At 38.6% G+C, this 27,932-nt stretch overlaps 2 protein-coding genes across 7 annotated transcripts in view; both read right to left on the bottom strand.

Moving 5' to 3' along the window:
- strn (striatin) overlaps positions 1 to 2,981 on the bottom strand; it is a 33,341-nt gene extending 30,360 nt beyond the window's left edge. For all 4 annotated transcript variants that reach the window (XM_023327769.1, XM_023327770.1, XM_023327771.1 and 1 more), the window contains exon 1: positions 2,621 to 2,981. In XM_023327769.1, coding sequence (XP_023183537.1) covers positions 2,621 to 2,833 — 213 coding nt within the window. In that variant the 5' untranslated portion in view covers positions 2,834 to 2,981. The remainder of the gene's footprint in view (positions 1 to 2,620) is intronic.
- A 798-nt stretch (positions 2,982 to 3,779) lies between these two features.
- Positions 3,780 to 27,910, bottom strand: heatr5b (HEAT repeat containing 5B). 3 transcript variants are annotated; one of them, XM_023327525.1, is made up of 36 exons: positions 27,839 to 27,910; positions 25,889 to 26,045; positions 25,592 to 25,803; positions 24,956 to 25,064; positions 24,713 to 24,862; positions 23,774 to 23,945; positions 23,544 to 23,701; positions 22,996 to 23,290; positions 20,915 to 21,070; positions 20,581 to 20,831; positions 20,388 to 20,499; positions 20,149 to 20,301; positions 19,362 to 19,461; positions 19,175 to 19,284; positions 18,923 to 19,086; positions 17,670 to 17,845; positions 17,433 to 17,538; positions 17,166 to 17,356; positions 16,281 to 16,440; positions 16,005 to 16,194; positions 14,394 to 14,563; positions 14,164 to 14,311; positions 13,658 to 13,837; positions 13,322 to 13,576; positions 11,809 to 11,990; positions 11,641 to 11,709; positions 11,361 to 11,540; positions 11,042 to 11,282; positions 10,328 to 10,564; positions 10,080 to 10,207; positions 9,188 to 9,332; positions 8,835 to 9,107; positions 8,535 to 8,759; positions 7,321 to 7,472; positions 6,530 to 6,743; positions 3,780 to 4,888 (listed from the first exon to the last, which is right to left on the bottom strand). In XM_023327525.1, exons 2-36 carry the CDS (start codon positions 26,012 to 26,014, stop codon positions 4,581 to 4,583), a joined length of 6,198 nt encoding a protein of 2,065 aa, XP_023183293.1. In that variant the 5' UTR covers positions 26,015 to 26,045; positions 27,839 to 27,910; the 3' UTR covers positions 3,780 to 4,580. The 3 variants fall into 3 exon arrangements, with proteins under 3 accessions (XP_023183293.1, XP_023183295.1, XP_023183294.1); XM_023327527.1 differs by having other exon boundaries at positions 23,041 to 23,290; XM_023327526.1 differs by having other exon boundaries at positions 25,889 to 26,042; positions 27,839 to 27,885.
- Between the last annotated feature and the right edge of the window lie 22 nt (positions 27,911 to 27,932).

Here is a 27,932-nt window from a genome sequence, read left to right as displayed (position 1 = left end):
CACCTGCTTGCACATTAGTAGGGCATTACCATCTGATGCTCCACGCATCACAGAACAGGTTGAACCTAAATGTTAATCCACCTTTCTATTTGGCTTTCCAACATGGCTTTCTATTTGATGGTGTTTTAAAGGCAAAGTCAAAGTAATGTTAAAATTTCATACATTTCCAGCTGAATATTTCTGTATCTTTTTCATCAGAAGCCTTCATAACATTTAGGACATTTGAATAAAGAGTTTCATATCAAATTGGACACAGAAAAACTGGTAAATGCTTTTATTTTTATTCAATTATGTAAGTAGCATGGTGTTAAAAGTTATTTGTAAAAAAAAATACTGTTAACTACAGCTTCAACATAAAAGTCAACAATTGTTTTATCACTTCATTTCTGTCATTTATTAGCCCGTTATTTGCTAGTCTGGGTTTGAATTTTCCAATAGTATTTATGTTTTTCATATCCATTCTACTTTAGATTGACTCCATTACAATACCTATAACATTTATATTTATCACATTTGGACCATATGAATCTATGGCACATAAAGATTATTTATCACAGTTTTGTGATCTGTGATTTGTTTTTTCATTTGTAAAAAAAAACAAATCACATATAATAAATGTGTAAGAACTCTATGGTCTTCCAGACTTTTCTAAACACAGCTGTAAAGTTATTAACAATGAGCCAAGAACAAGTAGGGACAGGTGATAAGATTCTTTTTGACATAAAATATGTAAATATTCATCAGTCATCGCTACTATTCGGCTATCGTACAATGACATTAAACATACCCATTATCAAATAAGCTACTTCATTACACAAGCTACATTAATTGGTACAGCTGTACCATCAAAGAGCAGATAGTAATTGAATTCAATGATGTTTTCAAATTAACTGACTTCCATTAGTCAGATCAAAGTACAACAATCCCAACCATGCTGTCAGTTTTTGAGGATTGCAAATATTATCACAAATTATTTATTATGGTTATTATTCTGGTCTGGAAATAATATATTTCCTAACCCCTATACTAAACAACCGGGACAATAACAGTTTATTTTTCAGCATCTGAAACACCACAGCAACACAACCACTAGCAGACATTCATGACAGACAAATAAAGAGTTTGTTATTGCAGGTATACTTTGAATATGTTGCAGCCATGTGGGGTTTTGCCTTCCGAGTTGGTGAGAAACTTCGGACTTTTGTCGCTTGGATTCTAACTGCAGGATACTTTATACACTTCTTTTCTTTTGTCCCTTTTATTTCAATAAATATTGGCAATAGAAAAAATTTGATTACATTCAAATAAAAATAGCACTACTCCAGTATATTTTTACTGAAGTAAAAAGTAGTCATCCAAGATATTTTTATAAAAAGAATAAGAAAATATTTTGGCATAGGACTATGTAAGCACAGAGTAACAGATGATGTCTTCAGAAAGAAAAACATATTTTTTTTCTCACATTCTGGCGAGAAAACCCACAAACAAATAATCATAAAATGAATTTAGGCAGGAAAAAATGTTTTCTAATTAAAAAATGTTCAATGTAAAACTTAGAAAACCAATACTCACAGTAGATAATGTTAGAACAGGGTAAAGGCATTATATAGTGTTTACTGTACTGTGTACTGATCTCCAAATGGAACAAATGGCTCAGCAGATAGAAAACAACAACAGAACAATAAAGCTTGTGTATAAAACAAGACATTGTTCTTAATTTAATGAAGAACAAACAGATTTTACGCAAGCAAGAACAACAATGCTTAATAATATTACTCAAGTAAAAGTAAAAAGTATGGTGTAATAAAATTACTCCTAAAAGCACAAGTAAATGTAATAACGAGTTACTACCCACCTCTGTCCAAACCAGGCTTCCCAAACTACGACCACTCAGGTCAATCTAATTTATTATACAAAAACTACTAGTTTACACCATTTCGTTAAAAGGAAGAAAAACGTGATAAAGCATCTGTTAGCCTTAGTATAAATACACAGTATGCTGCATTTATGCAGGGATGAAATGGAAGAAAACTTGTACAAAAGACCATCAGGACAGTATCCTCTCTTCAGGAGTGGCAGTAGCTTGGAAGCTAGCTTTATAAACAATCCTGACTCCTGATTCACGCACTGTCAAGAACAGTAAAAGACGGCTCACAAATAAATCCGAACACCGTAAAAGTGTGTTATTTTTGTTTATTCTATGATTTTTACTAATAATTAGCACATAAAATGCATTTAGGCGACGTCCAATACGTTTAAGTATAATATATAAAGGAAGGGAATCCGTCTTACCTTGCTATACAATAACTAGTCTGACCGCAATTAGCTGTAATTACGGTTTTTGTTGTGACATTTCTTTAATATTAGTAATTTCTAAAGCACGTCTACTAAATATCTGGCAGGTTTAGATGTTTAAGAGCGTAAAGAGATCGGAAACAGCCGTCGTGCAGCTGGAACGGGGGTTAGAGGGCGCTGCAGCGCCTCTAGCTAACTGAGCTAACGAGCTAGCTTGGTCACCAGAACAATCAAACAGAGAAACTCAGCGGGATATAAAACACACAAATCAGCCAAACGATCATCAGTGACAAAACTACGTGACGTGTGCTGAAGCGTTTTTCACCTGCAACTCGGCCCGCTCCACCTCCCATTGTGCCCTCTCTACTTCGAAACGGGCCCATTCGTGCTGCAGGAAGTGCAAGATCCCCGGGATGCTGTACTGCGCCCTGGCCGCCTCCCCAGCGTCGCCATCGGGCAGCGGTCCTTTCCCACCGCCGGCTAAAACAGAGTTGTTATTGTTGTTGAAGAACACGCCGGGCCCTGCCTGTTCGTCCATGGCCGGGCTCGGTGAAGAGGTTGATCCGTTCTTGCCGATTCGATGTACTTAGATGTCAATAGGAATAGCAAAAGAAAAGAAAAATAAAAACTATCGACAACGCTCCGTCTACTCGACTCGGGGAATGAACTCACTTTCTGACAGCTAGCTGTCATCCAGTGACGACAGCAGCAGACCACGCCCACAGACTGATAGGGACGTTCGATTCGTTCACCGGACTATCCGGATATCACACTCACAGGAAGTAGCTAAATCTATTTCAACGGCGTAATTTAATGAGGGTCAAATGTATCACAATTTAATAAATAAGCATACATATATAGAAATGAATAATTAAAATGGAAATTAATTTTTTAATATTAACTATAAAGGCGCCTCTCAAATTTGAATATCTAAAATCTTTTCAGTCTTCAAAGGTGAAATCACACGTGTGACAAGTTTTCTGTTAAGTTTACACGATTATGACTTCCAGCTAGTTAAACATTTCAAAAGTATTTTTCCAGAAAATCCGATTATTGCATTAGATGAAGAGAAAAATAATTGGAATACTGAAATCCAAGCCTACTGAGAAGCACTCAGAATTTTGTGTGGCGTGGGATTTAGGTAATCAGCCAGTGGCTCTGCTGTCATGTTTACAAAGCCCAGTTTGTTTTATGTAAATCATCCTCTTTGTATATATTGTTAGCAAAAGGAAGCATGAAATGCTCTTAAATTCTTTTGGTAGAAGGCTGTGTTGACTTTGGACTTAATAAAACACAGTGGAGCAACATCAGCAGATGACATGGCTTTCTCACCTGCTGTGGAAACGTCATGCTTCACCTTAACTAACATGGATTCCACGCCTCTTCATTCTTCCTCCTTACTCTAGTATATTTTTTTCTTATATTTCTTTACAATTCAGTTAATTATTTTCTGGACTAATAATAATAATAATGTGAAGTCGATCAAATTTTAGAAACAGAAATGAGTGAAAGAAACTTTATTCAAATTTCCCAAAAATGATAAAGTAAGCAATTAATGTTTACATGATTACCAGCAGTAAATAATAAAGAGGGTTAAAATTCCTTCATGGACAAAACAGTTAATGCAATCTGAAACAAAAACATTAAATGTCAAAATATCCGCAACACCTATTATTAGCAAAAGAAATACAGCATTTTAAGAAATTTTGCAAAATCTCAAATCTGGCTCAATAAAGTGATATATATACAGTATATATATACTGCATATATATATATATATATATTCTCATTTTATTCTATTGTTTTCTGGATTCCACAACTAAGAGTAAAAAATAAAAGCTAAAACAACTGATGGAAATCAGCAGACCTGAATGTGACATACTGCACAAATTTATCAAATACATAAAATTACATCTGTGAGAAAGCATAACTATCAAATGGTGGAGAAAATCGCTAAAGAGAAACAACATGGCTGAACCTAAGCCTTTAAATGATATTAATCACAGGGGAAAAAGTCAAGTCTGGATGTGATACATTCATTAAATAAAAACTTGAGATGTTAAAGTAAGCTTTCTAAAGTGAACATTCAAAGGTTTCTTTGATGCTATTTACAAATTACCATTTAGACTAAGGATACTTTAATACAAAGTTGAGATGAAGAATAAATAAATACATTTAACAAACTGTAATGAATAGCAGATACGGTAAGTAGTACAATGTCATCAGGGAAAATACAAAGACAGACAGCATAAACTCTTTTGAGAGGGTAGAGTACATTGATGTGTTCAGAAGAAGCTCGTCTTGAGTTTAATAGTTGGCGCAGCCTGCACAGTTGGCTGAGCTTGCCTTGCTGCTGCTTTGGCTTTGCTGCTCGCCTGGTTAGCTCGAATAGCAGACTCAAGACGCGTTTTAAGCTCAGGTGCTGCACCGATTACGGTCTTGAAGGCAGCTGGATACAGAGGCCCAATTCGCATTAAGTTTTGAAGGGCAAAATCGTGCAGGTTTTTAGAGACTTGAGGTGCGGAGGAGATCGCATTCTCATCCAAAAGGTAAGAGATGAGAGTAGGAACAAGAAGAGCCAACAGCTGCACTCCTGTTAAACAAGCGGACACATGCATCAAACATTAACAACAATAAGCACAGATGATTTAGAATTCAGACTTTGAGAAAACCCATTTAATATGGTGCAAAGTACGCAAACCTAGACTATCACATTGGCCCAAGTATGTATTCTGTGTTCATTGATAATTATTTTGGTTTGCAAATTTTTAAATTTTTCAGGTGTTCAGATTTTTTCTCACTTCCTCTTACCATGTGTCATGATATGCTCTGATGGCAGATATGGGCACATGGTGTCTTGTCTTCTTATTGTTTAAAATTTCCCACACTCACTGTTCAGGGTATGATTCAACATCAACTTGCTCATTGTCATCAGTAACAAATTGAAATGTAAGTCTGAATGTAAAAGGAGGACACTTCCTGTTATCAGGGTGTGGGGCTGAAGTGATGTCAGTGAATGACCATATGAATGTGTTCAGTGCCGGTCTGTGATGAGACAGAAAATCTGGTACAGCTCCCAGCTTGTGTGTGGAAGTTACAACAACTTTGTCTTTAATGAATAACGTTTGATCTCCAACATCTAAAGATTGTAACGGCCTATTCTGAAGTCTGTAAATCAAAAGCTGTAGGAGGCGTTTGTTCAAATTTCCATGTAAAAGGCACAAAATGGCAGCTTTGGACCAAAATGGCCGACTTCCTGTGGAGTTTGGACTATGACTCCAAAACACTTATTGCAGGTCTTGAAACATTACATTTATATATCAAATTTCAGGCTGTCAGGGGGCGGGGCTTGGATCATGTAGCATTTGACTATTGAGTTTTGTTAGGAACATACAAAGGACCAATCAAAACATGTTTTGTGCCTCTGTGATTTTCCTTCTAGGAGTAATAAAAATGTTTATTTTTTGATGTGTAGTGTAAGTTTGAGGTCAGGCAACAACCCCTTCAACATGCACAAAAAGTCAGGATTTTTTTAACTTTACATCCTCTGTGCCTTATGAGCAAACTCACCAATATCAAGCTGATCGATCAAAATCCAAAGATGAATTTGATCAGATGCAGAGTCTATAAAGAGCTAAAATGGGATCGGTCAAAATTGCAATTTCTATTCAATATGCCAGACACACTATTTGTTGTAAAGCAACAAAAGCACAAAAGTTTTCTGTAGGCCTTGGGAAGTTCTACAATTGTACCATATTTCATAGCTCTGTAAGATAAATGTGGAAAGTGTTTTCGAACTTGTCAGGTGTCACTTTTGAGATATTTCTCTTGCAACTTTTGCAAAATGTAAATGATGTAAATTTTACACATGACTGAGCACTGTAAAATATTTGGTGAGTTTTTGAATTGTTAGACCTCCAAAAAGCCATTTCATTTGGTGGAAGAAAACGAAATGTTCATAATAATAACAATAGATAAATAACTTTGAGAACTGAATGTACAGTATGATGAATGTTATATCAAAATCAATAATAAAACTGACAGTGAACCGGTGCTTTGATTCTAAATTTAATCTAATGCTTCTAATGCGTTAATGCTCTAGAGCACACAGTCAGAAGCACTGGGCTTAGTTCGTTAGCAGACATACTGTAGCTTAGGCTAAATGATTTCATAAAAAAATATGTACATGCTACATAGGGTACTTCAGAGGTTCATTAAGTAAAGTTATACTTACTGTTCTTCTCTTCGCCCATGCTGACCAGATTCTCTAGGACCCTGATTCCCTCCTGCACAGCCTGCAGCTCAGCAGCAGTTCCCGGCCGACTGCGTTCCACCGCCTTTAGCTTCTCCACCATGAGTGGAGCTAAGGCGTGGATGTAAGGAGTGGATAAAGCTCGGTTGGAGTGTTGAAACACTGACAGAAGCAGCTGGTAACACCGGGCCTGAACCTGTGGCAACCAAAGTTAATTTTTTCACCAATAACTAATACGATTTTTTCTGAAAATTCACGTTTTGCTACAATAGAGACACAATTCATGTGTTTTATTGTAATTTTACATGACAGACAAAAATAAAAGTGTGAATAATTGGAGAATAGAAGGAACATGATTTTTATTTTAGAAATAAAAATCCCAAAAGTGTGATATATATTTTTCATTTATTCCCTTTTAGTCGTTTAATCTAATGAAGTGCAACTAAATTTCTTCAGAAGTCAAGTAACAAGTAAATAGAGTCCACCTGTGTGTAATTTAATCTAAATACAGCTGTTAAGAACATGCAAACCACCAGCCTGATAAGTTCTATTGAGCATAGAAAACATGTCAGGAATGAAGTTATGGAAAAGTTTAAAACAAGGTTAGGTAATAAAACAGTGTTCCACGATATGAAGATCTCAAAATGCACTTTTCAATACATCCTCCATGCTTTCTAGATTTTATTTTTATTTATAACTCCCTTAAAAGCTCAAATTTGTGTTTGCACTGTGTCAAAATGCAAGACATAGTTTATGTGCATTTCGTTGCTTACCCAGGGATCACTAGAGTTGAGGGCATTTCGGAAGCGGTCCATGCAGCCTTTCTGCAGGACGATGACTCCCACCAGCTCACTACTGGCTGACAGCAGGAAGAGAGTTATTGCTGTCAACATACTGACTTCATCCATGTCAGGTCTGGACTCATCTATAAAGATAAAACCACAAGGTAAAATTTTCACAATAAGTAGAGTTCATGTTGTCTCATGGTCAGAAAACTTACATTTTAAAATTTACATGCAAACAATTAATCAACTTAGAATTAATTGTCGATTAATGGTTTATTGGATTAAAATTAGCTCCAGCCAACCAACTAATAACATCTGCTTAGACCTGTTAGTGTTGTAGTTTGGCCGCCATACAGCAGAGGAAGCTGCTGGTCATCCCTTAGCCAGTTAATGCAGAAATAAAGATGGCGGGGCCATTCCAGAACAGAAAAAAGAAATGATCCAGTCAGGTGTGGAAAGCAAACTGTACTTTATGTGGTTCTGTTTTGAAATAGATACTCGACAAACTCCTTAAGTTATCACCTAAATAGCAGTCAAACAGAGCAGTGCCAACTTCTCATTTAAAAATGAATGAGGTGCTAGAAATGGAGAGCATAACAGAGAAAAATTGTAACATGATCCCAATAAGCAAGGTTGATTTTGAGGGCTGTTGTGAGTTAAGCTGCAATTCATGGAGTGAAGTTTTGACATTCCTTCAAGAGAAACCACAGAGGGTACTTCTGTATGAATAGCTCTCTGTAAGTGTTTCACATATTTGTTCTTCTCATCTTTTATGTTTCTATTAAGCAACCTAATATGTTCCTGTTTTGTTATGTTTAATAAATATGTTTAAGTTTAATCATGCATGAAAACCATAATTTTATAATAGTATACATTTAATATAGCTGGCACAAAATAATGCTGAAATGTAAACTTTTTTTGAAAATTCAGTTTATTATGAAAAATTTAGCCTTTTATGTCGTAGAAAGACAGTCAGCACTCTTGATACAAGAGAAAATTAGGTTTTTAAGTACATGACTCCTTATGAGCAAATTGTCATTTGATTGATAAGATCAATCAAATCAACTTGATCTAATCAAGTTGACTGTTAGTTGATCTTATCAATCAACTTGATCTAATCAAGTTGATTGATAAGATCAATCAACTTTAGATTAACTCAATCAATAACTTGCATCCCTAGTACATTTATGTGTTTGCTTTACCTGGATGAGAGTATTCAAGCACAGACGCCAGGCTACTCCTGACCAGGGTGGTCCACTGAGTCTGAATGCTCTCCTCCCGGGCCAATGGTGAGGTGATGATGGTCTTAATGCCCTGCAGAGCGGCTGATACAGGTACAGGCACAGAGTTGTCAGCAGCTTTAATTGCAGTTTCCTTTAGGACCCCAGTGATTAGGAAAAGCACTGTAGGAAGAATGGTTGTTGCTCCTGTCAAGGCAAAAATACCAATAAGTTAGAATGAACTTCCTGGATGCATTTGTGCCTGTTGTCTTCAGGTCTCACCAGTAGGAGAGCACAGCGAAGGCAACTCGGCCAGGATGGAGATCGTGTTTGCCACCAGCCGTGCGCTTTCGTCTGGTAGCCTCTGAGGCCTCAGAGGGGCATGGCTAGGTGACTCCTTCACTCGGGAATTAAGCTGCGGTATGTGGCGCACCAGGATGAACACAAGCAGCTCCATGGCTGCATAAACCAGAGACTTGCCAGGTACGAGCTCTCCCGTGTCCCCGCCTTCTCCTAAGCCGGTCAGAGAATCTTTTTCACCTTCATCTTCTTTGCCTGACCAAAAATTTAAAAAATCAGTTACAAAAATTAAATCCCAGAAATATTTGGCTTGGCTCTAGCACAGTACTCCTGACCTCTGCTGGCCCTTTGCTGTTGTAGGTGGTCCACTGCAGCTCTGATGGTCTCTTGCACCACCGCTGTGACCTGAAGCTGGACTGCAGGAGGATCCCGCGTCAGCAGCAGTCTGTGCAGCACATTCAGGAGCTCCACTGCCAGCAGCTACATTAGAGGTGAGGGAACGGTTAATCAGAAATGCCGTGTGAAATGCAAAAAAAGAAAATTACTTCATCTGACTTACTCTTTCCACTGAGCTTCATAAAGAGCTACTAAAACCATAAATTTGTATACAGCCAGTGATACCCAAAAATAGAATCCAGGCCAACAACAGTAAAGCTGGAGGATCTGGAGCATATGTCAAACTCAAGGCCCATCTGTATACTAAGAAGACGTGGCACAAGTCAAAAGTCGTTGCCATTTTCCACAAACTTGGCCATTAAAGTTGATTTTGATTGATGACGACATATTCTCCCCATTCAAGTTATGCTGCAAACAAGGACAGACTCTACCCTATACTTGTACAAACCCCAAAATACTTGCAGCTGGAGGTGCAGTGAAAGGTGGTTTTTAAATGTGTTTTCTCAGATGGGTTTGTTGACATAAATGCAAGCCATATTTTTTCAGATTTTTATTTCTAAAAACTTTACAGTCAATTTCCCCATTTTCCTTCCACCTCACAATTAAGCACTACTCAATTTTGGTCTATTTAAAATCTCTGCAGAATACAGAGAAGTTTGTGGTCTCACATATGTATTTATATAGCTACTCCAAAAATGTTCTTTTGAATTTAAAAAGAAAAAAAAAAATTAAATTTTAGTCAAATAAAAAATATTATGCCTTAGCTAAATAGACTATATGCAACGCCTCTGATTTTATTTCAACACATTAATATATATAATTTTTCCGTACCTGGTCCTCTGCCATATGTGTCTTAGCACAAGGAGTTTCTAGCAGAGTAAACAGAGCCTGCAAGCAGGACATCACGTGTTCGATGGGCTCCTCGGGCCGCGGGAAGCACAGGAACTCTATGCTGACACCTGAGTGACAGAACATGGACATTTTCCACTAACAGTTCATAGTTCTGTTCACTATTTTTTCCTAACATCTTCAAGCTGAATGTGAAAAACAGAAGAATACAGCTGGAAGTGACTTCTTACCCAGCATAAGATGCATTCTGTCTTTAACCAAGTCCTCCAGCATCTTTCCTGAGGAAGAGCTTCCCTGAAGAGCATTGGGAACTTTGGAAGGAGTTGATGAGAGATCCTCTTGATTATCATTAACTTCAAACCCATTGCTGTTCAACCAGAGGGCCACAGCGTGCAGCACAGGGGCCCAAGAGCTGCGGTAGTGGAGTCTCGCTGTATCTATTGTCTCTGGGGTATAAAACGCTCCGCCTATGAAGATACACACATCCAATGGACATTATTTGTTTGGACAACTAAATTTATCACAAAACCAACACAGTTAGTGCACTTTGTCCAGCTGTGACAGTAATACGTCTTCTTTAATCTTTTGTACCTAAATGGAGGTTTCTCTTTTGTAGAGAAATATTTTACATTGACAAGCCTAGCTGTGGACTTGGTTAAAAAGTGATGGTTAATTTGTAACACTAAATATAAGTCGGTCCTAATCAAATTAACAAAAACATAAGAACAAAAAAATTAAATCAAAAATGCAAAGTTGACAATATTTCAAGGTTCTTCGCATAGAAATAGTAGAAATCTGGTTTGAAAAATCTTAAAATTAAATAAACACAAGTTTAAATGGAACAATAAAACCTAATTATTAGCTAATTAAACAAAATCTCACCAGTTGAAGTATAACATTGAACATTTCAGATTAATTTTTGTGGTAAATAATCAGTTGTGTACCATCAGGTGGGAGCTGACTTGAGAACTCAGCAGGCAGAGTGAGCAGCGCGTAGTCTCGCAGCATGGCCAGCCAGAGTCGGCTCAGTGAAGGCAGCTCCGGCTGCACTAAGGTAATGAGGCTGTCTGGAGGAAGCACATCTGCACCCAGGTCATCCTCGTCTTCATCCTCATCTCCCCTTCTAACCGGCTTGGCAGGTTTAGCCTCTGCCTCCTTCTTGATTTTCATTGCCACTACGTACACCTGACCAAGATAGAGCAGCGAGCACGATCAGATTGAGGTCTGTGGAAAAAAGAGGCATTCTGTCATTTTGACGCTCACCTCGGCCCAAGCCTTTAGCACGGCCAGCTTTTCCATGGTGGTGGCACTCTCACTGTACAGCTGACTGGAGGAGCTCTTCCCAGACTGCACCTTGTCCAGCGAGGAGACCAGCAGATTGTGGACTCGCCGCAGGTCATTGAGGTCGCTGACTACACCACTACCAATCCACGTACTGCATACCTGTAGACAAACACTGGGGTCAAATAGATCTCTAAAAGTCTCCCGTGTTTACAGCGCAAAGTATTAAAAATGAATACAAAAAATAAATATCGTGTCTTACCTGGCATGCCTTTGCTGTTATATCAGATGGTGTATCAGGAGAAAAAGCAGGTCTCAGGGCAGCGCCAACCTAAGTGCACATAATTTGCATACAAAGTCACGTTTTTGTCATTTCCCTTTTTTCTCTAACTTTACTAACTGAGAACTTCTGGATACATTTCTAACTCACATTGGCCTGGTACTGCTCCAAAATAACATGACCTGGAAACTCAGGCTCTGGTACGGACGCAAACTTTTTAATTATGTCTTCCAGGGCCTGCAGACCAGCCATCCTCAGCTGGTTGCTGTGGTCGGTGGCTGCCATAAAGGCCATACGGATCAGGTCAGACAGCTGGAGCACCAACAGATCTCCTGAATGGACAGAGATGCAGGAAGGAACAACAACCTTTGTGAATAATAAAAACCAATTCATAAATGATCAATGCAGGGGGAAGTGAGCTGTCACTATCAACAAAGAAAAATAAATATCATGACATGTTATTAGCTTTAATTTTCTTCACTGTCAACTCTGTGTCTGATTTTATAATCAGTGTTTTGATCTTCTGCTTTTGAACACATAAGAAAAGATCTACTTTCAAAATATTAGAGTGTGGACTCAGGACTAAAAAACACCAAATATTGATTTTAAGACAAAAAAAATAATGTTTGCTCTAACAGAGGTGCCCTTTTCATACAATTATAGTAGCTTGCAAAAATGTTAAATTTTACACATATTCTCAAATTTAAACTACAAATTTTAATGTGTTTTATTAGAGCAACCCACTCGTTATTAGCTGGAAGGAAAATAGTAGCTGGTTTACAAAGAAAAATCTAAGAATGGTGTGAATTTGTATTCTGCACATGAAACAGCCAGATGCAGTCTTGATTTAATCAAATCAATCAGGCAGAAGGGAAACCATCCTGAGATATCCTTTTTGTAGAGCAGACTTTCCTGGCACATGTAGGTAACAATCTAAAAAAAAAAAAATTACTTAAATTAATTATCTGAGTGCCTCTGAGGCAGCAGATGTCCTCTGGGTTCTTGTGATGCCAGAAGAGAGCAGGAATCTATCTACTGTTATTTCTGCGTTCATGTGCTTTAGAAAAATTTAGTATTACAGCTGGTATGTCCTGACTCCTGTCATATCTGTGCCTTTACCTTCTAGCAACCTAAAGACTCTAGTCTGTGTCAAGATATTTAAGGTGAGACATCAGCCAAAAGTCTCACAGCTGTAGTAGTAAGGAAAGATGATTCTACAAAGTATTTCCATAGAAATGCATGCCATATTTTTTAGATTGTTTTAAAATTATACATAATTTTTCTTCTAGGGATTATGCATCCCTTTGGTCTGATCTGTCTCACCAAAATACAAAGACATTAGTGACTGTAACAAGGCAAAACATGAGGAAAATACAGGGTCTGAATAACTTTTCCAAGTCTTTATCCATCCATTATCTACATATCTTGCTTGTTTTAGAGTAGATAACATAAATACAGGCTCCTCCGTCTATTACAGTGGAAAAACTCTCCCAGTTCTGCTTACTCATCTCCTGCCATGTTCAGTCTTTACTCACAACAAACATGGACAAACTATTTTCCACAACCTAGATCTCCCCAGAGGCAAGACCTTTTACTGTAGATATTCAGGCAAAACAACAACAAAAAACTCGTAGCATAAATCAGCAGGGTGGTAGAATGGTACCTTTGGGGTTCTTTGCTTGAGCAGAGCGAGCAGTTGCCAGGTCGAAGTGCGCCTTGTCTGCATTCTCACATAGCAGGATGATGCGGCACAAGCAGTCGGCAGCAAACACCCGCGTCACCCAGCGAGGCGCCACAGAGGGCTTGGACTTGTCATCGTCACCCAGGCCTGTGAACATGGTGTCGTCGTCCATCTCGTCTTTTTTCTCAGAGTCCTCCTCATCCTTTTCCACCTCAAATGCCACGGCTCCCCCCACGTCTGAAAGACGAGAAGGGCATTTTTATGACACAATGATTTTAAAGACACACATTAGGTTTTTTTATTAATCTGAGAACTTGCCCGTTGTTGCCGCGAGGACGTCTTTGCAGAGTTTGAGCCAGTGAGAAAGCTTCTCCACAGCGAGAGATGACAGCATGTGCCCCAGTGTGTCATGGATGTCAGAACACAACTTCCTGTCCGTCTCTCGATCCAGCATGCCAAACAGAACGCCTTCCAACCCGGTTTCAGTTATATTTAGATCTGAACCACACACCAGGATAACACCATAAGAGTTAGCATCTCAGTGAGCCAATATTACCAAACAGAATATTGCAAAAACACAAAATCCTACCAAGTATTTCTGGTTTACTCTCTACTGCAAATATCTTAGTGCACCAGAAATAAGACAAAACTAACTTTCAAATGGCTTTTCAGCAAGAAAAAACCACGTACATCCTACTGAAAAGTTACTTGTAACTTAGTTGTGTCTTATTTCAAATGTAGTAAGATATTTGCACTAGAAACTATAGCAAAAGTACATGGTAAGATTTTGTGTTTTTCCATTAGATTGGCCTTATCCAACTCACTGATGGTTGCATTGTCCTTGCCATCTCCTGCTTTCTTTGCCAGACTCATGGCGTACTCGCACACCTCTGCGGCCTCCCGCTGTGCGAGCTGTCTAAGGCATGCTACGGCAGCACGACGCAATAATAAGTGAGAACTGCACAAGTGCACCTGCAGGAATCCCAGAGCAGAGTTAGAAATCCCAAATTAAATCAGCTAAATACTCTTTTGCGGTGTGAAACGTGCATCTTACACAGAGGCAGGGCACCAGGCTGGACAGGTTCACGTGTCGAGGAGCGAACATGTGCAGCTGCTGCAAACAAGAGATGGCAGCTGCCTGTACCAGGGAGTCAGAGTGATCCTGCATGATGGCACAACCAACCAGGCAGGACGAGCGGATGGTGGAAATAGTTGCTCCATTTCCTGGAGAAACAAATTAATTAGAAAACCAGAAGGAAGCTGTTTTTAACAATCAAATGACGCAGACAACTGGAGATGATGGCAGAAGGACTAATAAAAATCTTTATATCTTAGTTCAATCAAAGTTCCCGGGATTAGTTCATTTTTTATGTTGATGAACACCTGAGTGGGTCAGTTTGATCCCACCGGGGGCGTTGTGAACCTCTTTTATCAACTAAGAGTTAAAAAAATGTGTGTTCTGCACATTTACTAATGTTGGAAAGAAACATTTTTATGACTCAAATAAATAACAACCAAAAGAGAATCACATTGAGTTTTTCTGGATTAATCAGCGGTAATAGTCTGTTATATTTCATATAGTTTTTAAGAGAAGTTTATGCAATTAAATTATATATAGTTTGATCATTTTTATGACTATTTCTGACTATAACTAATGAAAAAATGAAACTACACAGAACAATATAAGATACAATTAACTAATATACAATGGCAAAAGCACATGGGTATGGATTTAAAGGCACTAAGGGGAAGAATTGGAAACACAGGGGCATAATAGGAGGGTACAAAGAGGAGAAAGGGACAAATTGCGCCATAATCATTCTACAAACTCTTAAATCAGTCACATTTATTGATGTTAAAGTGTTTATTTTTTATGATAACTGGCACACTTTTAATTAAAACCATGGCTTAACATAGCAGACTCAAATCTTTATCTACTCTGCAGTGGATCAGCTTTTCTTTGCCATGCAGCAGACCTTAGAAACTCTCTCCACATCAGTCCTTGATCTAACAATATTGGTTATCCAGATAAAGGAGATAAAAGAGAAGAGAGTAAAAACACCCATTAAAAGATATTTATTTTTAAAAGGTGAGTTTAGAATACTAGCCTACATAGGTTTGAATTTTTTGTTACTGCCACCTGCTGGCAAAATATAGCTTTTGACCAAAATATACACTGCAAAACCCCAAAAACTTACCAAGTATTTTGGTTTTGTTTCTTCGTACACTTGAAATAAAACATAACTAACTTTTCAGCAAGATGTTGGAGCTTGTTCCTACATCTTGATATTGATGAAAAAGTACTAGTTGTAAGTAAAATAATCTAAAGCTATCACATTTTCCCATATTATAACTTATGGGAAAAATCTCTTGTTCCACTGGCAGATTATTTCACTTATAACAAGAGGAAAATGTGTTGTTTTAAGAGAAATAAACTGCCAGTGGAACAAGTACTTTTTCACCAACATTAAGGAATTAATTACTTAAAACAAGCTCTTATATATTGCTAAAAAGTTACTTGTAAGTTAGTTTTGTTTTATTTCAAGTAGACTAAGATATTTGCACTAGAAACTAGGACAAAAATACTTGGCAAGATGTTGTGTTTTGGCAGTGTAAAAGAAAACTGTTCTAACACAGGAAATATGGTGTAATTAACCAGACTTACCTTGTAATTCTGGTCCAACAGTGGTGATCAGAGCTCCCAAGCAGCGACCCAAACACTGGTGGACCTCTGTGTGAGAAGGCGGCACCGTAAGGAGCAGCGTGAGCACCAAGGAGAGCGTGGGCTCCACGTAACCTCGATACATTGGCCCGCTAGAATCCACGATAAGAGCCAGAGAGTGCAGAGACCAGGTCTGATGAAAGAAGAGGAAACAAACCAAATTTTTGAAAACAAACATTTTATACACTGATTTTAAAATCCTCTCCTCCTGTGTAATACCTGAACTTCATGAGAAGATCCATCCTGAGCAAGAGCCAACAGGATGCTGACACTGGTCTTCAAGTGCTGCCCAGAGCCGATCCCTCCGACGTATCGATGAAGACAGCCAAGAGCCAATGAATGGCCCGTTCTTGACACCACATCACGAGCCGACTTCAGCCTTCAGTCACAATGAAAAGACAAAATGATTTTTTCTCATCAACTGATTTCTAGCCAAGTTATTGATTAACGAGTTAATCATAAGTAAATATAGTTAATCTAAAAAAAATTACATTTTAAAAACAGGAACATCTCAGGTAGAAAAATAAAAATAGAAAATATGTGATATGTTCATACTGTCTGGTTGCTCTTGAAGGAACGTAAAAGCTTTGCTGCATGAAGTGCATTAACTCAAGATCAACCTTCAACATGTTTCTTTCCATCATATTACAACTTTTCTCTGTTATCCCTCTGCTTTTCTGTCATCACAAACTCTCCTTTGTAACACATCAGTAATTTTTGAATGAGAGGTTGACATTCTTCTGCCATTCTTCATGCTATGTTCAACTGAGCGCCATTAAGGTGAAACTTAAGGAGCTTGTCAAGTATATATGTATAACAGAACCACATAAAATGCATTTTGCATCCCAAACCGTACTATGTTTGGATTGTTTCTCTTTCCTGTTCTGGTATGGACCCACCATCTTTGTTTCCGTATCAACTGGCTCTACTTAAGGATGACCAGTGGTACTACACTATAACACTGACAGAAGGTTTAAGCGGACGTTATTAGTTAATCAGTTTGAGCAAATTTTAATCTTTTCAACCATTAATTAACAATTAATCATTAGTTGATTAATTTCTTGCATACCTATTTAATATTTAAAAATTCCACAATATTCTTACTTGTCAAAGCTGGTCTGTGCCATTCTGGCGATGAATGTGGCCTCTCCTACCACCTGAGCCATCCTGCCCAAAGCCTCTCCAGCAGCACAACGCAAAATGGGATTAGGATTGTCCAAAGCTCCCATCACCAGGGCCAGAGCTGACTTGCGCACCTCCTCTGGGCCCAAAGTGCTCTTGTTCTCAGCCAAACCCTTCAATTAGTACCAGATTTTAACGACAGTGTCAATGGTCAATGGTTTTAAGAGGACATATGGGCTGTTTCCTTACCTTGAGAGCACTAAGCACTGCAGTGAAGATGTTCAGCTGAACCGCCTGCTGTCGAACTCCTTTGGCCTGCTTTATGCACTCTGCAAAGTGGTCTAGCATCTGCAGCCTGAATTAAACCAATAAAAACATCAACAAGAAAAAGTTAAATAGTAAGAGAGTCAACACCAAGAGCCCTCCCTACAGTTTTCCTATTTTAACCAATTTACAAATGTATAATATGACAGCTTTACTACTCACCTGTGTTTGAAGGAGACATGAGGGAAAACCACGCCAAACAGAGCGACGGAAGCGTCAATGACAGACACGCCCAGAGGCAGAGGCCCAGGAATGGCCTCACCAACGGGAACACGTAGGTAGATAGACGAGGGGTCATGCTCCAGAGCGCCGCTGCCAGAGGCGCTGTTGGGCTGCAGCTACAGACAAACAGAGTTACAATAGGGTTAAAAAAAAAAAAACACTACAGGCTCAATATTCTATAGTGCAAAGAAACTCATTTTGGTTTTCAAAATTTATACAAATAAAATCTGAAAAGTGTGACAGGCATGTATGTTTTTAGTCCTTCTGACTTTGAAGAACAACGTTCTTTCTCTTGTAAGTCCTAGGAGTTTTTCCTCTAGCAGGTTGGCACACCTGAAGGCTCACGTTTTTGTTATTTTTTATTGTAAAATGGTTAAATTCTTCTCTGGAATGTGAGTGTCTTTAAACATAATTTTTATCCATATTTTCCTCTGGACTTTGACTTGGACAAAGTTTTTCAAGTTTGCTCTTTGTTTAGCTTCTCATCTCACCATTTTTTTGGCATGTAGGCCAAAAAGGTCAATTCTGGTTTTGTTTGTCCAATCATGATGCCGTTTCTTTACTAACACTCTCTGACACATTTCTGAGGCTGTTGCAGAACAACTACATTAGTAACACAATTAAATAAAATAGGTGCACAAAGATGATATTTGCTAATTTTGTAACTTTTAAAGGGAAATTACTGCACTGGATTTTATTTTGGGGCATCAGATTAAAAAATGATAAATGTATCAGCAAGTCAAAAGTTTCAAATTTTTATTTGTAAAAAAAAAAAAAAATGTGTTTCCAAATACATTAACACTACTTACATAAAACCCCTTGAAGTTGATAAGTAAAAAGATAAGGCTGGGCGATAAATCAATTTTATCAATTAATCAAATTTTAGTTTTTTAATTTTAAAAAAATCTGGATTTCTTTTTTCACCAAAACACTTGTTGGGTTTTCATAGTTCAGAGCAAAATCAGCATGCACAAGACCTACCTTTTTGAAAATATTTTTTATTTGTAATTTTTTTTTTCAGAATTGCAAAAAGAAAAAGTATATATATTAAAATCAGAAATCAAATTTGGTATGAAAAATCAGCTATTTTATTTTTAAGCTATATCGCCCAGCCCTAGAAAAAGTGTATTCGTACTTTTCCAAGTCAATAAATGAGGGATTTTGGAGGAATGTCAGAGGTAATCTGAACTAACTTGATCCTCGATGGACTTGTGGTCAGTTTCCTGCAGCCAGGAGCCCATGAGCACACTGTCGTCATAGTGACACAAAGAGCGCAACAGTGACGTGGTGGTGTTGGCAGAGTTGTCAGTCAAAGTGAACTCTGCCACCAGTTCCCTCAGAAGAGCATTGAAGCTGCCTGCAAAAAGATTACAATGTTTAAAACAGTTCCTTTAAAAAAACATCTGCAACATTTGCACAGAATAATTTAAAAGCAACAGTTTTACCTTCATATGTCTTAGGAGGCAGGAGGGCCAAGATGTCATACAACCTGAGTCTCACCATTGCTGCACTTGCTTTTAGGTGAGCACCATGGACTTTAGTGATGGCAGGGACCCTGAAAAGCAACAAATAATCGTCATCACGTGTCTCTGCCTTTAACATCTTCAACTGGTGAAGAAATTTCACACTCACTGTGACATCATGGTCATTGCACATTCAATGGGAGTCATGAGTCTACGGATTACGTCTTCAGTGAGAAGCTCGGGACAGTGCGCCACAAAGCTGCGCATGGCTGCAGAAAAGAAAAACAAACAAGTCAAACATAAGGATGTTTTAATACCCAATACTCTGGTAGACTATATCTAAAAGGGGACCAAAATTGCATCATTTGTTACATTTTCAGCTGGTTCGCCTTCACGTTGCGTTGGGTCAAACAAGCCAAACCCTTTAGAAAACCTGTGAACTGTGGTGGCACTACACCAACAACCACTGACGGAAACTACACGGAAACTTCTTAAGAAGACAACATGAGCACAACTTCCTTCGTCACAAAATATAAACAAAAATGGGTGGTGTCATATTTTAGCAGTTGTAAGATTTCTCTTTTGTCTCTAGTAAAACACCACAAGCCATTTCTCTTGCTAGCGATAGACTCTTGTGTTTGCTTTCATTGTATTTACCCAGAATGCCCTGCGCTACAGTTTACTTCCAGTTTTCCAAATATGAATTTGAACATTAGAGTTCACTTCTACCAAACTGAGAAGGTTAATCACACAAAGGTTCTTAGGTGGACCAGAGTTTTCTTTTTGGTCAACATCAGAGTTTGATTGCGCATTTACATCTCCCCAAACAAACCAGACTTTCCACACAAATGAACTGGAGCAGGATTAAAGTGGACTAAACATGGCTGGTGTGAATAAACCCTAAGAAAGCTGAGTTAATGGAGAAGGCTGAAAGTCTACAGAGGAGAGGTTTTTACCACACAGCGCTCCGGCCCGGCCCTCCAAAGTGACCTGCCAGGTGAAGGAGTCTCCTTTGGCCTTTTCAGCCTCCAGCTCCTTCTGGGAGCGTGGAAACACGTTCCTCCACAGCAGCAGCATTTTGGGAAGGTGGTAGCGGACGAGTGAGGAACCTGTAAATGTATTTAAACACAGATCAAAGGTGGTTGGGAGAAGAAACTGCAGGCAAACAGCTCAAAGCTTTTTTTATGAGACTCACCTAAAGTCATGAGGGCCCCCAGCAGGAGCCATCCAGCCTGCGTGCGCTGCAGGGACAGCCGGCTGTTCTGAGCCGCAGTACGCAGGAGGTCCTCGGCTATGCTCACCACCAGCTACAGATCGAGCAATAATTTAGCTTTGTATTTAAAGACACTTGAGGCGGTTAAAAGTGAGAGAAATTAAACTTTTCACACCTTGCCCTTGGAGTGAGGAATACCCAGTGGACACTGGTGTACACCTCCCAGTAGAGCGGCCATTGCGAAGCTGTAGCCGCTCACGGCCTCTGGAGAACTCTTCAGGTTGTTGATTCTCTCAGCGCAGCGGTCCAGCAGCGGAGACAGCTGATAGGGCAGAGCCACAGCCACACAGCGCAGACACCACGCAGCCGCCAGGCGCGCTGCCATGCTCGGGTGCAGCAGCACCGAGGTTACAGTTTCCAGAAGCCCTGGAATGTAAATATTTAGCGTAAATCCTCACTCCGAAGTTACAGAACAAAAGTTGGATTTCATGTTGATGTATGCGTCTTACCAATCGAAGGCTCCTGGATGAGCGGAGAAGCCGTGGCACTCAAGCTCTGGACTAAACTGCCTAGCTCTTTCAGGGCGCACACCATGACATGCTGACTGGCAGAGACGTCCGCTGCCCCTGCCTTGTTCTCCCCACTGATGTCGTTCACTACCGCCTCTGAAAGAACGTAGCAGGAAACAAAAACAAACAAGCAATTCAAGCTTGTTGCTTACTCTTAACTGTTAAAAATTCATAAAAAGATCATTTTCTTTAGAATGTGTGCAGCATTGATGGATGTAGTGGCTTAAAATCAACAACAATTTGAAAGTTTTTGATTTATTAAAGATAATCATAATCATTATATCATAACTGGAAAAGAACTCCTTAAAAGTGTTAATGGACCACTACACACTGCTGTCACACATTCATCAATTAGGCTCTTAAATCATGTGGTTGAACCATTGAACCCAGAAATATTTGGACACTGACACATTTTATCGTCAGATGCATTTAAAGTTAATAAGATTAAAATGTATTCAAGCAACATAAAAAATATTCAGGTTGAAGAAAAGTGCCAAATAAATCAGAATGTTGGTCTTAATTTAAAATAATCATATAAACAATAGAGGTTGTAGGAAATACAGATTTAAAGGAGGAAAGAAAAAAATCTGAAAAACTTCTTTGAATGAACAAATGTAAATATAACAAATCTAAATCTACCAGAAGTATTTATAATTTTATCTTTTCAAGAAAGTCGGCATATATAAAAATGCTTATTATCTCGGTCTAACTGTTAATATTTGTTATTATTCTAATAGTGACATTAACTACACCTTAAGATTCTGATGTATTATAGACACTCTATCAATATAGAATAAAGATAGAGAAAGTTTTTTTACTAGCAATAATCTTATTGTTTATTGGTGTAACTATATTGGATGAAAGTTTAATGATCTCTAAACAGGTTATGAATGCTCACAAGAAAACCACGTCATTTTACAATTGTTTGATCATTTAGTCATTATTATTATTCAGTTATCTTTAAATTCTATTTTATTTTATTATAACATGCTTTATTTGTACATTAAACCAACTGTGGTGTCATTGTCCAAATATTATAAACCTGACTGTGTTACAGTTTGGAGTTCTGAGGATTTCTGTTACAGAAATATGAAATATATATAAAAACTCTTGTGCCATCAAATATACAAATAAAAGCACACTGGTCATTTTAAATATCTAGAAATCATCTGAGCTCCAGACAGACAAAAGTCAGGAGAAATCACACAAAGATTAAAAATAGTCTCAAGGAACAAATTTAAAGCCGCTTCTTGATCTGTGGAAGAAATCCACCAGGCTTCAGATCTCATTGTTTTATTTCCAATTAGCCACAAACATTTTTTACATTTTTTTGTTTTAAGGAGTTTCACAGATCAAACTGACTGGAAAAGCTTGAGCCGCAAGTATAAAGTGAACAACAAAGAGCCCAGAATAACATCTGGAGAAAAACTAACAGTGAAGTAAATTTTTTTTAAGTTGTGTTATCAACAACAGCATGATGTCCTATAAGAGGTTGCACAGCAAATCAGAGTAAGAATCATCCTTTTGAATGAGATAATGGTGATTTAAAAAGACACTGATGTGATGCTGTGTAAGGGAGAATGGGAACTATCTGGTGGTGTACTTGCAAACCTAATTATGCCTTGCTGTAAATTTGGAGGCACATGCAGTTTTTTTGCTGATCTAAGCCAGATGTTTACAGTTGGAAGATGTTATTTGCTCCTTAGGGATTATAAAGCAATAGCAGAGCATAAACTGGCAGACAAAAAGCCATGATGACTATAAAATAATGGAAGAATGAATAGTAGATGGGCTGTGTAGCTGATGGATGATAGTATTGACATTATGATGCTGCTTGTGGTTAAAAAGAGATGGAAAGAAGGAGGAAGAGGGCCACCCTAGAGAAGAAAAGACAGAAAGCCAAACTAGAAAAAAGAGAGGCATGTAGGGCAAACTCTGTCCACCCAAAAGCAAAACATGCAATGATTCTGGAAAGTGAATGCACAAAGAATTAAATATGATAACAATGGATGAGTACTTACTCTGTAATGCTCTGAACCGTGATATTTCCCCCCCATCCTCCTTACCCACAGCCCTCATTTGTTTGCTGATGGCTTGGCAGATTTCTTTGCCGGCGGCAATCTGAGCTTTTTCTCCCAGTAACCCCCCCAAGGTGGCACGCAGCATGAAAGACACACAGCGCCGCGAGTACACAGCTTCCACGTGTGTCTGGGTGGCCCGCGGGTGAGACACGAGGTCCAGAACGTGGGACAGAAATGTGGCAAAATTGCGCTCCAGCCACTGACCACCCAGTGTGGTCACAAAGACAACGTAAGCCTGAGGACAGAGAAGAGAACGACCGGTAAGTTGGACAAAAACCAGATTCTCACATCTGCATGTCAATTTTTTCTTCTAACCCTTTAGCTATTGACAAAAGCATAAATACAAACATTCATTATTAATCTATGGAAGACAGTTCTGCAGTAGTTAGGCTTTAACTGGAAACATTTGTCTGTCCATGAGTGAGCATGAATGGACGGATTTATTGGAACGGTCTTCAATTCTTTCCCCTCTAAAAAATCCCTCCTACCTGTGTGACCCCGACTCGAACCTCCCTGCTGACCGACGCCCCACCCTTCAGCATCTCCCCTCCACTCTTCAGGAAGCCAGATCCACCCCTTAGGAACCCGGTGGCCATCAGCTCTAGAACCTCGTCCAGTGTGGCCCGCTTCACGTTCTGACGCATCACTGGGAGTCACAAAAAAACAGGTTGGAAACAGCGAGTCTGTATAGAGAGTCCTGTTGACCCACCTCAGGTACCTGCAGCTTGTTTGGGCATGAGAGCCGTTGCCATGACGGTTCCCAGCAGTTTGGCCACTGCCACCCGAACACCATAGTTGGAGCCTTCCAAGGCTTTAAAACACAAAGTGGCCACGTTCTCCAGTTCTGTCGTCCACATGAACACTGCCTCATTCTGCAGCTCCAGCAGGCACTGATTGGGCAAAAAGAAAGATGTGAGATTTTGTAAATAAATAAGTTTTCAGCTTGACTAGCCATTCAGAAACTCCTTAATCTGATTTTAATTATGAACAGTGAAGACACCAACATACTTAAGAGCCCTTACAACTTACACCACTATTCAATTTGAAAGTTGCTACAGAGAGAAGAAGACTCAAAGTTTGCTTATTTAATCTTAAGAAAGGTGTTTAAAACTGAAAACACAGGCATGTTCATTCAACTTTTTAAGTCAATGCATTTTATTTCTGTGTAAAACAAATGGCTTTATACAAGAATCAAGGCTAAGAAAGCTACTGCAAAAATGTTACATTTGTGTAGTAAGTGTAGGTACACAAATACTGCACATCAAGTGAAATAGTACAGCTTAGGTTTGGTATTTTATAGTTTGTTGGCTGCTGGTTATATAGTCTAACAGCTGCCAAGAGGAAAGATCCCAATAACTCTCATTTCTATATTTAGCATTTAGCAGTTTGTTGATAAACGAGACCAGATGTCATACATGATTGACTGTTTAAGAGTGATGTTGGTTTATGGGATGTACAGTTAATATGAAAGATTTCAAGAAATTACTGGGTCTTTTAAACAAGTCACACTATTAGGCAGTTTTTGTAGCGAGAACTTAAATGTTAGATTAATGTTAGAATGAATTCTCATATAATTGTGGTTTTAAATTATTCAGTTAGAATACAGCTATTAATTGTTTTTTTAATCCATTCTTTGAAGTGTTTTCCAGACACTAACCTTGGCTACCGCACAGCGGACGGCCATGGATCTGTCTGTGAGCAGGGAGCGAGCATTCTTGTAGATGTCTCTGTGACATGAAGCTGCAGCGCCACCCAGTCCACTCAGCACCTTCTGCAAGCTGAGCAGGATCTCTCCTCTGCCTTGGGACTACAGAATTCATTAAAATAAATAATACAGATATTACACAATGGCCCTCTAGTAAAGAACTAAGTTATGTCAAAAACAAAACATCTCAGTTACCTCTGCACTCTTTAGAGCTTTCAGGAGATTATTAATGGTGTCTGGAAATGAGCTTCCCAACATCCGGCCCATCTTTTCATAAAATGCTCCAACACACGCCACTGCAGCACTGTGAGACAAATACCAACCAAAACATTGCTATACGCAAGCAAAAATCATTACAAAAACTCAGAATGATTAGAAAAAAGATATGATAAAGACAAACTTTCTTATCAGGGTTAGTTACATTTTTCTTCCACTTTACAAGCTGCACTGCTTTGTATATGTCCATCACTTAAAATCCCAATACAAAAGACTAAGATTTGTGGAGATATTGGGCTAAATGTGGAAAATAAACATCATGTAAACAAAACACAGGATTAAAATAAACTGCACCATTAAATCCTAATGTAGGATTAATTTTCCATTAATGCGAGAAAGAAAAACATAACACCTCTTCCTTCTAACTTAATCCTCCCTTTTAAACACAAATTATTATACCACAGACTAATGCATGGCTTAACTGCTAATACCCTTTGAGAGGGGTCAGTTGTATGTGCTTGAAATTTGAAAGCAGTAATGAAAAAAATAAGAGGTCCTTGTAAATGTCAAGAAGCTATTAATAAACTGTAAATATTCCGAAATGCTGTATCTTACAGTTTTGTTGGTAAGTATGCAGGTGTGTCATCCTTGCTTTTAATGATCTCATTGCATTTATCCAGAGTCTGGAACACGGTGAAGGTATCGCCAATGCTGTAGAGAGTAGCAAGGTTTTTAGCCAGCAGTTTTCTAGTTGGTGGTCCAGGGGCGCTGCTGATCAGTCCTGTTAACTGTTCCACCAGCTTCTTCTGCTTCTCCTTCACATCCACCTGCCATTCAAGCACATAATTAAAGTCACCGGAGGCCTGCAAAGGCAATTTCTTAAAAAAAGCAACACTAACAATGACAAATCACCTTATTTGCTGCCACAAGCACTTTATCCAGGAATCGAAGCCATTCGAAGATGAAGACTGGTCTCTTTGCTTCAGTGATCTGAGCCAGAGCATCCTCATTGAGCAGCAGACTGTGAGCCAGCTCCATGGTGAGGATCAGCACTGTTCACCCTCGTCTGCTAGAAAGTGTACATTGTCAGCATAAAATGCCAATTTTCTGCCTATTTGGTAATTTAGCTAGAATCTCAGAAAATAAAATGAAACAAAATGGAAAAGTCACATTATGAAACTTCCAGCTTCTTTTAATTGCTACCCTGTTAAGTCTTGCATATAAAGGCATTACAAATACCAAGGTAAACAGGCGTCTTAGCAAGTTAATGTTCCAAAACCACCAAAAGGATGAAAGTGTTTAAAGACCTCTCAATGAAATGTCAGAGAAAAGCCCAGAGTGACTGGAGTTTCCTCCTGTTTTATGGAGGAAAGCGTAAAGCAGGACTGCTCTCCTCCCACTTATTACTGTGAAATGAGGGCTCCTATATTTTACAACACAATAATTTTTTTCCAGTTCAAAAACAAACATTGATGGTCATAGTGTGAAAATGAACAATAAAATATGGTAGTGGCAGCATCATGCTGCAGGGAAGCCAGTCAACTCTCTTTGTAAGATAACTGGTTTTAAACTACAGTTAGTCAAATTTGAGCACCATGTCTGTTTAGCAGCAGAAAGTGGTGATTCTACCTTATTACCACATTGAAATGACCAGAAATGTTCTAAATAAAATTATTATAATGGTAAAAACTGGGTTGACTGTGGAACATTGAGTAGAGTAGTTGTCTTGCAATCAGAAAGTCATTTGTTTCGTCTTACAACAGTCAATGTGCCCCTAGCAAAGGCCTTTTGCACCAAGTTGCCAACTGGTCTGCATCAATGGGTCAGTGTTTTAGGAATAGTTGCAGCTTTTCTTTTTTTAAACAAAAGCAATTAGATTATTTTTGCACTTTTTTGTTAGAGACGTTGGTGTAAATACAGTAATATCATAAAGCTGTGGTAGTTCTCATACTGGCCCATGTCAACACTCCAGTATAATGTCACATCATCATCGCAACATTCAACGTTTGTCCATATTGTATGTTTTGCTGATGTACTGCAGCCTTACTGTGTTTCTTTTTCCATAAAGAGAACTCCTGACCCAGAGCTACTCTGTTTTTCTCCTATGTCTGCTTCTGGCTCTTTCAACATCTAGCTGCTTGCAACAGCTCAGGTTGAATCTGGTTCTACTGGGGGTTCCTGTTAAAAGGGAGTGGTTTCTCTCCTCTGTTGCCACATGCATGCTTAGGATGAGGGATTTCTATGAAATAAGTGACTCAATGCAATCTACTGGGCTTCCTTTGATCATTTTTTACAAATTGGTGTTTTATGATCTCCTGACTTTGAACTGCATTATAACTAGCTACATTTTTTAATTCCGTGTGATTCTTGATGTGACTGCATCATGTTGTAATTAATTGGATTGAATTGAATGAAATTTGCTCATGTATGTCCTAAACAAAATTTTTTGTTTTGTTAAACCTTGAGATTTACGTTGATTTGGCGTCATATAAACTGATCTGAACAGGCTATAAATAAAATAAGCCGGTTAAATGAGCTCAAAATGTCTATCATTTCTCGGACACTTAGCTTCATTTACATGGCGTCTGTGCTTCATAAAAGTAAAGCTTAGAAGCAGTAACACATTACTTTTTGGGTTGTTTTGTGCTTTGACAGTCGCTGTCACTTTTTAGCTGTTTGTAGCAACCTCAGCTAGCTAGCTGATTCCTATGAGGAACAAGCTGAACTCCGGTAACACGGCGTTAACCGGGGCTTTAAGATGTTTTCTGAAGTCTATCACAACTCCCATATATCCTATAAAACACGACATCAACAACAGCATGCTAAAATGTAAGCTAAATATCGCTAAAATACAAATACTACCTGTGTTTCGATGATCCAGGATGAATGACGACAAAATATCAGCGGCGTTGCAAACAAGTACTTCCGGTGGGAAACTATGCAAACAACCACTGAT

This window comes from Xiphophorus maculatus, chromosome 22, assembly GCF_002775205.1.
Source record: "Xiphophorus maculatus strain JP 163 A chromosome 22, X_maculatus-5.0-male, whole genome shotgun sequence".
In the NCBI taxonomy this organism is placed as follows: domain Eukaryota; kingdom Metazoa; phylum Chordata; class Actinopteri; order Cyprinodontiformes; family Poeciliidae; genus Xiphophorus; species Xiphophorus maculatus.
This window is presented reverse-complemented; position numbering and strand designations above follow the sequence as displayed.

What these genes read in the sequence shown, in the direction of transcription:
- heatr5b (XM_023327525.1), bottom strand. Translation starts at nt 26,014, where the DNA reads ATGGAGCTGGCTCACAGTCTGCTGCTCAATGAGGATGCTCTGGCTCAG. An exon ending in CCGGGCCGGAGCGCTGTGTG is followed by an intron (nt 19,462 to 20,148) that starts GTAAAAACCTCT and finishes TCTTTTCTGCAG; the next exon opens with CCATGCGCAGCTTTGTGGCG. An exon ending in GCCTGGTGCCCTGCCTCTGT is followed by an intron (nt 14,312 to 14,393) that starts GTAAGATGCACG and finishes GGATTCCTGCAG; the next exon opens with GTGCACTTGTGCAGTTCTCA.